This window comes from Gossypium hirsutum, chromosome A03 (assembly GCF_007990345.1).
Source record: "Gossypium hirsutum isolate 1008001.06 chromosome A03, Gossypium_hirsutum_v2.1, whole genome shotgun sequence".
Lineage (NCBI taxonomy): Eukaryota > Viridiplantae > Streptophyta > Magnoliopsida > Malvales > Malvaceae > Gossypium > Gossypium hirsutum.
The window spans coordinates 14967984-14978464 of NC_053426.1; the positions used below are offsets into that span (position 1 = coordinate 14967984).

Consider the following 10481-nt stretch of genomic DNA (forward strand, 5'->3'; position numbering starts at 1 on the left):
CTTGTATTGAATTCAAATTTTTCGACATAGTGAATTTTCTTCTCCTCTGCCCGTGGTTTTTTTCCCCGAAAGGGTTTACACGTAAAATTTGTGTGTTATTTTATTTTATTTTATTTTTCACACCATGATATCTTAAGATATATGCTTGTTTATATTTGTTATAATGGTGATCTTTAAATGATGCTTATTATGATATATATATATATATGGTTTTATGTCAGTTGACATTTAAAATCAAAATAATAATAATAGATGGTAAAGACATGAAATTTTGTGGAGGGAGATGGTACCTTAGCAACAAAAGTTGTTTGATATGATGATCTGACGTTGATATTTTGTGAACTTTGCATGAATAAAGTCAATGCTGGTAATAGATCGACAACTCATCTAAACTCAAAAGGATAGGAAAATGTCATTGTTCTTTTTCAAGCAAAAACACAAAAAAATTTATGGAAAACCTCAATTGAAAATAAGTGGGATACATTAAAAAAGGAATGGAGGTTATGGAGGGAGTTGCTTAAGGAATCTACAGGTATAGGATGGTGTCCATTAAAAAAGACGGTCGATGCTACCGAAGAATGGTGAGCTGAAAAAATATAGGTTAGTATTCACTTTATCATTATTTTAATGGATAAATTTTATTGAAATTAATAATTTACAAATATAAAAAATCTTAGTATAACATTTAACATTTAATATGTTATGAAGGAAAATCCTAATTTTAAAGGATGTAAGAAGAAATGAATTGAACCATGATTGAATGAGTTAATGTGGCAAAAGTTTGGTGGCATTGTAGCCACTGGAGAGAATGCATGGGCACCTTTGTCTGGTGTTCTTCCAAACAGGGGTCCTATGAGAGATGATACACTTAATGATGGATATGTTGATTTAGATGAACATAGTAATGAGAATGAAGGTATTCCTCCTAATGAGGCACCATCAAACTCTTATAATGAAACTTCTAATCAAAGAAAGCAAACACTTGGAGTTGTACACTGTAAAGAAAAAAAATCAAGTTTAAGTAGAAAATCATCAAGAAATACATTAACTACTCAGATTGAGAAATTGTGTGAGAGTATGGCTACTCCAAGGAAGTCAGTGAATGAAATTATTTTTCTTCACTCTTAATATACTATTTCAAATGAAATAGATGCTTTGCGTGCTTTGGGAGATGAAATCCAAAAAAAAGACGAATTGTACTATTTTGTCATCAAAATGTTTCAAATACCGGTGAAATGAGAAGTGTTTTCGAACTTAGGTCTAGATGTTAGGGTTTGGTGGCTTCGACGTGAGTATGCTGAACAAAATCCAAGTGTATCATTTTCATCCTTGGTAGTAACATCCTCATTTCCCTTCCAACCATACCATCAACCACCTCCACCATAAGCTCCTTAGAATTATTATTGTAATATAACTATACTATTTTTTTTATGTGTAAAACTAATGTATGATATTTTTTATGTTTGGTATTTTTATGCTATGATTTTATTCAAGTTTCTGTGTTGTATAGAATGTCACAAAATATTAATTTATTTTCATTTGATTACTTTTTCAGGTTATGGATGAATTTAACAATATGTATAATAATTTTGATATGAATTATAATACCCTTGAATTATGTGAAGAAGTTCAACGAAGAATAGCCACAATTGTTACACAATTTGAGCACAACAATTATCATGAAGAGGAAGAATATGTGTTAAGCAGTGTATTGGTACACCATGAAACTTATTTCACTATGCAAACGTTTATGGATTCAAATTATACAAGTAAAATGTGGGTGGACGAAGTATTAAATGGGCATGATGATCGTTGCATGAATAGTTTTAGGATGTCAAAAAATATATTTTACAGCTTGTTGCATGATTTGCAAACAAATTATGGCTTAAAGCATGGGAACGTATCGTGATGGAGAAGTTAGCATTATCATTGTAGATTTTTGGAAATAGAGAATCAAATTTAAATGCAACAAAGCGATTTCAGCGATCTAGGGAAACCGATAGTCAAATTTTTACTAATATGTTGCATATATTTGCTCGAATAGGAATAGACAAAATTAAACCCATTAAAGGTCAATTCGAGGAAGTACCAAACCATATTCAATATGATACAAGATATTGGCCTCATTTTAAGGTAAAATTTACACAATCTTTATATTTTTAAAATATAAATTATTTCTAACTTTTATCTCATTACTTGTATTTATTTTAAAGGATTGTATTGGGGTCATAGATGGAACACACATAAAAGCATGCATTTTGCCTTCTTGTCAAATACCTTATATCGAACGAAAAGATGAACCAATTCAAAATATTATGACAGTTTGTGACTTCAACATGTGCTTTATTTTTGCATTTCCTTGTTGGGAAGGAACAACACATGACTGTAGAATTTTTTTTGCAAACACTTAAAAAACAAGAGTTAAAGTTTCCATACCCTCCACCAGGTTGAACTTTAATTTTTTAATTAATCTTTACATAAAAACAATATTAAAAATTTTAATTTATTTTTAAACTTGATATTATGTTTTACTTTTTTTTAGGAAAATATTATCTTGTGGATTCAGGATATCCACAAATGACAGGTTTTCTAGGTCCATATAGGGGGAATGATATCATTTACCTGATTTTCGTCGAGGTAATCGTCGAGTATCTGGAAAAAAAATAAATCTTTAATCATGCCCATTCTTCGTTACGCTCTATGATTGAATGAACATTTGGAGTGTGGAAAAAAAATGGCCAATATTAAGAGACATTCCAAGTTATTCATTCAACAAGCAAGTTTTAATATTTATTACAACAATGATTTTGCATAATTACATTCGAAGAGATGCTTAGTCAAATGATGAGGATTTTCGACAATTTGAGAATATACTCGACATGCCAGTCTCTTCAGGCCATTTTGATCAAGGTGAATCTAGTTCTTCTAACAGTGAAAGTGACATTGAAATCGCGGTGTTAAGGGAAACCATTACAACTAGTTTAATTAATTCATATTTGTAAAAACATTTTGTATCATAACCTATTTTCTAATAATAATGAAACTTGTTATGTCTTATGTTACTATATTTTTTTTATTAAAAACCATCCGTTTAGATACTTCAAAATTTGATCCAAGTATAACGTTACTATTTGTGAAAATAATATTTATCATTGTTATAAAAGAATATTTAACTATAAAAAATTTAAAATAAAATTTAACTATAAAAAATTAAAATAAATTATAATTTCATCTAATAAATAATTTAAATTTATTATATAATTCATTGAAATATTTATAATAAAATATTGGAAGATACATTTTAATATTTTATTAAATGAATTTATAAATTCAAATATTTTAATAATTTTATAAAAGTAAAATAATTTAAAAAACTTCTATTATATATCAATTCTAATATGATGTCCTTAATAATCATTTTCAATTCTCACCTCATTTCTATAGCTGCGTTTGGATCCAAACACACACTCCACTATTGTTTCTGATCTCATCGCTATGGTATACAATGTCACCACTACAGTAACTAATCTCACCATCACTGTTATTTTTAACCTCACTAAAGATAAATACATCGCCTATCCAAACTAAGCCTTAATATATTGAAATCAGTACATATCAATTGAAGTTAACAGTTGTTGTTTAATTAAAAATTAAGGGTTTAAAGTTAAGTTAAGTCTAATAAATAGAATAAATACTTATGTGTGTGTAATCGTTTTTATGGTATTTATTTAGAGTTTTGACTGTTGAGTTTGCATTAGAAGCTACGGATTTGCTCCTTTTTTTTAACTTATAATTTAACTCGGTATTTATTTTTTTATTTTAGTGGTAATTTTTAAACATTAATTACCAGCAATCTTTTCAAGTTCCACATTTTCAGAGCACTAATAGATGTAGCTGGTTTTTTTAAGGAAAAAGATAAAAGAAAAAATAAATCCAATTTCGTACTTCAATTTCACATTTCTTTTTAATTTGGTGCTTAAACTTTTGTTTTATTTAATTTAATACTTAAACTTATATAAATTACCTCAAAACAATACTGGTGTTAGTCTTTTCTTATGAGGGGACAAAAATAAATACAATATAACTGACAAGAGGTAAATGACGTAAAATTTAATGATAAGAATACTTATCTTCTTTTCTTTTTTTTTTTGAGTTTTCTTTTTTTCACAACAATATGCTCACATTTTACTTTATATATGGGTTTGAGGTTACTTAAACTTTTAATGACAAAAATGGTTTAATAGGGATTGCATGCTTAAAGTACGCACAAAATCCTCAATTTCAAAAAAAATATCTTTAGTAGCAAAGAAAATACATTAAAAAATTATGCTTAATATTAAAAATGAAACCAAGAATTTTATAAACTCAAAATAAAATAAATTTCTTATGTTAAATTAAAAAAATTAAAATAAAATAAATAAAAAGTGATTGAATATTTAAAATGTAAAAAAGAAATTTCATGTCATCTCCCACATGTGAATCATACATTAATTTTTTTTTATTATCTTATAAAAATAAATCTTGTAGTATATTGAAATAATTTATATAATGTTTAATAAATTTAAAAATCAAATTAAAAAATATAGTTCAATTATTAACATATATATATATATAGATTGACTAAACTCAACTCATTTTTCATTAAGTGATAAGTCACCCATCATTGTTTACTTATCTTTTCAATAGAAAAGGGTCTGTGAAAAATATATTTAAAAAAATTAAACCAGAAATTAATCTCAACATGGGAACTATTTCGTGTACATTTGGACTAAAAATTAACATTTCAAAAAATACAGGACCAATTAAGCTAAATAACAGTAGAGGATGCACAAAAAGGGAAAGTATAAGGAGCATATATAAATTTGACCATGTATAGAGTTTCCATTTGTAGGTTCTCCTCGCCACGTCTTCCCTGACTACGTTTCCTTCGCTTTCTGGTTTTTCCTATCCCTCATTTATTTATTTATTTTCAAAGTTCCAACAAATTCTCACCCTTGTTTTTCTCGCGCTTTCTCCTTCCTTTTTATTAATATTTTGTCAACAATCTTGGATCATCTCCGAACTAAGTTTCAATTCAAATTCAAAATTAACTTCTTTTTATTGCTAGTTTACTGAACATCACTAAGAATATATATAATTCAAGGATTTTAAGTTATTAAGGATGCAAAACGACGTCGCCGCCGATGGAGTTTGTTCGTCAGAGTCGGTGAATGGGAGTCGCGATGTTTGGAGTTGTAAAGGTTCTTTTTCTTCATCAGCTGATCATCTTGTTATCATGGTCCATGGAATTCTCGGCAGGTCCCCTTTTTTTTTTTGTCAAAAACTTTCCTTAAAAGGAACATTGAGATGTTTTTTCAATTGGATTTTGATTTGATTTTTTTTTATCTTGTACTGTTAATTTTTTTTCTTTCTTAGTTGTAGCCATATTTTATGCTCGGTTTAATTTGAAGTTGTTAAATTATGATCTGATTCTTGGATTAGCTCTATCAATGTTGAATTTGAATTGAAAATTTTCTTTTGTTCTTCTGTTGTAGCATGGTCATTCATTGCATCATTTCCAATTCACATGGAAATTTTCGAATCCCTTGTGTTAAATCGTGTTATAATATCTATTTACGGTGTATTATCGAATATTAATATTATTACAAATTCTCCTGAAATTGGTTTCGGCATTGCTTGTATGCTTGCTTGTGCAGTTCTTCAAATTGGAAGTATGGAGCAGAGCAATTTGTTAAAAGGCTACCCGATAAAGTATTTATCCATTGTAAGTAACATTTTTGGGCATCCTTTTTCAGAGAAACAGCGCTTGCTACTTCTTTTGTATGTTTGCTACTTGTTCATATCTTCTTTAGAATGTAGGGGATGTTGGAACCATCAATTCATTCATACTGGTATCGAAAAACGTTGAGTTGAGTTTCTGCATGGCTCAAAAATCTCCTTTTAAAACAAGACTTTTACTTTTTAGTAAGCTGTTGAGTGTTTAGTTTGTAAGGCCAGCAATGTTGATGTTTAAGTTTCTGGATAGAGTATGTCTGCTTGATTTTACTTGGATGATTTACTTGTTCTGCAGGCAGTGAACGGAATATGGCTACGCTTTCCTTAGATGGTGTGGATGTAATGGGTGAACGGTTGGCTGATGAGGTTAGCACACTTTGTTAATAATACCCTATTTAAGTTGTCAAAACTCAAAATCAATGAAATTTATCTGTTCTAATATAAGAGTATCAATTACATAATCTTATTTGCTATCAACAAAAATGTTTCAATGCTAGGTCCTTGATGTTATTCAAGAAAAGCCTAATCTAAGTAAGATCTCTTTTGTTGCACATTCTGTGGGAGGACTAGTGGCTAGATATGCGATCGGGAAACTCTATAGACCGCCTAAGGAAGAAGTTAAAGATGATATATCCGGTAATGGATGCAAGGAGGAACCAAGGGCTACAATTGGTGGCCTAGAGGCTATTAACTTTATAACTGTTGCGACACCTCATCTTGGTTCAAGGGGCAATAAGCAGGTAGCTTCTTTGTCTTAACATGCATAGATGAATGAAATAGCTAAAACACACTATTTTTCTCTCTCTGTGTGTGTTCTGCACATGCTTAGTCACACACAAAGATCACCGTGAAGGAGTTATTCAACATTTCCAGCTTTCATTATATTTCGGAGTGTGTTCTCTAATTTGGTTGTTTTTGGTCTGGAATAGATTTGGTTTATGACTTTGTGTTCGCCGTTGTACTTTGTTGATTGTAAAACAAAGCATATAGATTATGGCATACTTTGTGTGTTATACAGCATATTATCTCTCACCAGTGTTGGTATGTCAAGGATTTTAGCAGTGAATGAAAAGCCGAATTGGTTTAACCAGTGGCCCCTCTAGTTCAATAACATATATTAAACACAGATTTCATTGAACTGGTTATAAACCTATTGAACTGGCAGAAACCGGTTTTATATTTGTTTTATTTTTTATTATCAAAAAATTACTTGTTAGCAGTGAGATTTGAAGCCTTTAACTTTATTTAAACTTAAAATAGTGTTTTAATATTAAAATCTCTTCTACATTGGATCCTCACCAGTTCAGCTCCTGTTTTTTATTCTATAGATTTTACCAGTTGTTGGTTTGTGATGTAATAATAAAATGTTTATTTACAGGTACCATTTCTTTTTGGGGTAACTGCTTTTGAGAAAGCTGCAAGTTATGTTATTCATTGGATATTTAGGAGAACAGGTCGGCACCTTTTTCTTACTGATGATGATGAAGAAAAGCCTCCACTGCAGCCTCCACTACTTAAGCGAATGTTGGAAGATTATGAAGAGTGTTATTTCATGTATGCAATATGAACTTTTTTTTTTGTCAAGTTACTTAAGATTTGATATTTAAGACCTAAATTCGTAAAATGACTGAAATAGTAGTAAACCTTTTTTGCAGGTCTGCACTGCGTTTATTCAAACGACGGGTGCTGTATGCCAATGTTGGCTATGATCGTATCCTTTCCCCAAGATCTGTTCAATTTTTTTGTCACCCATTCCAGATCTGTGCTGAATTTTATTTGTTTTCTGTTAATAAAATATTCAATAGATATTGTGGGCTGGAGAACATCATCAATAAGACGGGAAAGTGAACTGCCAAAGGTATTTTCATCTTTGTGAACTTTTTACAATTTAGTTCATATTTACTACTCTTTTGGTTATTAATGACCAGTTCTGTAATGTTATTAGTGGGGGGAGTCTCTAAATGAAAAGTATCCACATATTGTGTATGAAGAGCACTGCAAGGCATGTGATTCTGAACAGTATGAAACTATTTCAACAGAGGATGATGGCTCATCTGACAAGCTAGAAGGTATAAGAACTTAGTTTCTGACTTGAGATGGAATGTTACTTTTGTTTTGTTTGCTTTTTCTGGTTATCTTCAGCATTCAAAGTTCCCTAGCTTGCTTTCCCAAAATAATTTTGTATCTATGTTGTGTTTCTCTAAATCCGAGCCTTAGCGCAAATGGTTCAACTTAGGAAGTTGGATTCCAGCAAGGTTTAATCCCCAACATTCACAAATGCTCCTTCACTAATTCTCTTATGCTTTGGTCTCCTTTGTACCATGGAAGGGAAAAAAAAGTGTTCAGCTTTAAAAAAAAGTGTTCAGCTTTCTTCTGTCCGACTTTTAGTGAATTTGTTGCCTTATCATTATGAATTTAATTTCCATTGCATCTAAATGGTTTTCTGTTTCTTAATGAATTTCCATGACTAAGTAATCTAACTTGCATGCTTTTTCCTCCAATTACCATATGTTACTTTCTTTAGTGTTTCCAGATTGTACAACTCCATTAATCCAATAATGTTGTGCAGAGGAATTGGTTAGAGGCCTATCCCGAGTTTCATGGGAAAAAGTAGATGTTAGTTTTCACAACAGTCGACTGAGGTTTGCTGCTCACAGTGTCATACAGGTTGCCCTCTCTTTCTCTATGAATCTCTATCCATTCATTGGGTACTACCAATGGTTCATATTCATGCATGAGATCATTTATGCTTTTAAGTTTGTTTTGATGTGCTAATTCCTATTCTGCACATTTTGCAGGTTAAAGATGAATTTATGCATACAGAAGGTGCGGACGTAATCCAACATCTGATCGACCATTTTCACACATGAAGATCTCCTTTAGGTAAGCAAAGATAAATTTTTGCAACTCACTGTAAGTCGGTGCTTGAAATCCCCCATTGGCAAAGGATGGGTATGAAAACTATGATTGGTTTTGGCAGTCATGAAGAAAATTTTGTTCATTCATTGATCATTTTTATGTTGTATACACGTGCACGTTCAGCAATATACACCGACATAAATACGTGTTCTAACGAGATATTATTCAGTAATTTATGGTTCGTGAAAGCTGTTTAATAATTTCTTGTCTTTGATCATTTAAAACATTCTAAAGTTTGAGGAAGCTTGCTATAATTTAAATATTTTATAGTAGTAAGTAAATAGAATTCAATCTTTTTATGTGGTTAAATATATATTCTCACGGTACTGTATATTTACTTGAGCTTTAACAGCAATAAACTAGTTTCATCATGTAAGGTTTATTGTATTTGATAATTAAAATATTCTTTTTAAAAAAATTAAAGGATTCACCGTATGAATTAAAAATAGAAAATGATAATCGAAAAATAATGTATTAAAACATAATACTTGATAAATTCAAAAAATAATGTATTATATTTGGGATAGATATCAAAATTACTTATACATATGGAACTTTGATTGTGATTTAAATTTATACATAAAATTTTAATTTTGATTCAATTGTATAGATTTAAAAGAATAATTATAGCAATTTATTATTATATTAGATATATATATTTGTATTGCATTATGCATACTTAAAATGATATTATATTGATAATTGAGTATCGATAGTTTTTACTGAGTATTATTAGAACAAAGATTTTATCAATACATTTTTTGCTATCGATACGAAAATGACATTTTGTTTTCTAAAATGTTTACAAAGTATCGATCCGGTATCGATATTTTTTGTTGGGTATCGATAAATTTCTTCAAGTATTAATAATGATATATTTTTATCAATAAATTTTTCAGTATCGATACGAAATTGACATTTTGACTTGCAAAATATTTATCAAGTATCAATAACTTTTATTTGGTATCGATTAATTTCCATGGGTATCGATAGAAATGATTCCAATGGTCACTAAAATAGGCATTAAATGCTATTGGTATCGATCCTTATTCTTGCAGGTGAAATCAATGTACTGGTATTTTCATCCCTAATGACTTTATTCAATATCCCAATAACCACAACGGTTAGAAATCAATTGGAAGGTATAAATACTAGCTTCTAAAGGTCTTACAATAACAAGAGAGATTATTGAAGCCTGAAGATCAATCAAGCAACCATTGTGCTTAATTTTTCCATATTTTTCTTACGTACACTTTTAAGCTTCATTGTTTTTTTATCAGCTCAAGTATTTTTCTTTGTAATTGAGCTTAATTGGCAAATACTTTGATCTTGTAAGAGTTATTATTTTTTATTTGTTTATCTTCGAGAGGGTCTGAGTCAGAAGATTTGTGCAGAAATATTAAAGGAGATGCAAGGTTAAACCTTGTCACCAAAGGTTGATCAAATTAGTGAAATTAGGAAAATCCTTAGGTGTGGAAAGCTAAGGTAGTGAAGTAGGCAATTGGGGCTGAACCACTCTAAATCGTTGTGTCAATTGTTTCATATTCTTCCATTGCTTCCATCGTATTTTTAAAAGGCCAATTCACCCATTTCTTGATTATTTCGATTGAGTTTTTGACCTATTATTGAGCTAACAATGGGCTTTTGTAGTAGTGAGTTGAAAGTTGGTATATCATGTACATAACTTATGCATAACATGACTTCACTCATAATAGCATAACTTATAAAGGGTAAATGATATATTCTCGATGACATTGTATGGATTATAAATGAAACGTGGCCTTGGA

At 30.0% G+C, this 10481-nt stretch overlaps 1 protein-coding gene across 2 annotated transcripts; it reads left to right on the forward strand.

The window, feature by feature from the left end:
* Positions 1-4918: 4918 nt before the first annotated feature.
* On the forward strand, positions 4919-10275 carry LOC107947339 (lipid droplet phospholipase 1). Of its 2 annotated transcripts, XM_016881980.2 has the most exons (11): positions 4919-5298; positions 5697-5764; positions 6071-6141; positions 6273-6515; positions 7154-7329; positions 7431-7486; positions 7581-7633; positions 7721-7844; positions 8345-8442; positions 8574-8658; positions 9753-10275. In XM_016881980.2, exons 1-10 carry the CDS (start codon positions 5162-5164, stop codon positions 8643-8645), a joined length of 1098 nt encoding a protein of 365 aa, XP_016737469.1. In that variant the 5' UTR covers positions 4919-5161; the 3' UTR covers positions 8646-8658; positions 9753-10275. The 2 variants fall into 2 exon arrangements, with proteins under 2 accessions (XP_016737469.1, XP_016737470.1); XM_016881981.2 differs by lacking the exon at positions 9753-10275 and having other exon boundaries at positions 4922-5240; positions 8574-8894.
* Positions 10276-10481: the final 206 nt, after the last annotated feature.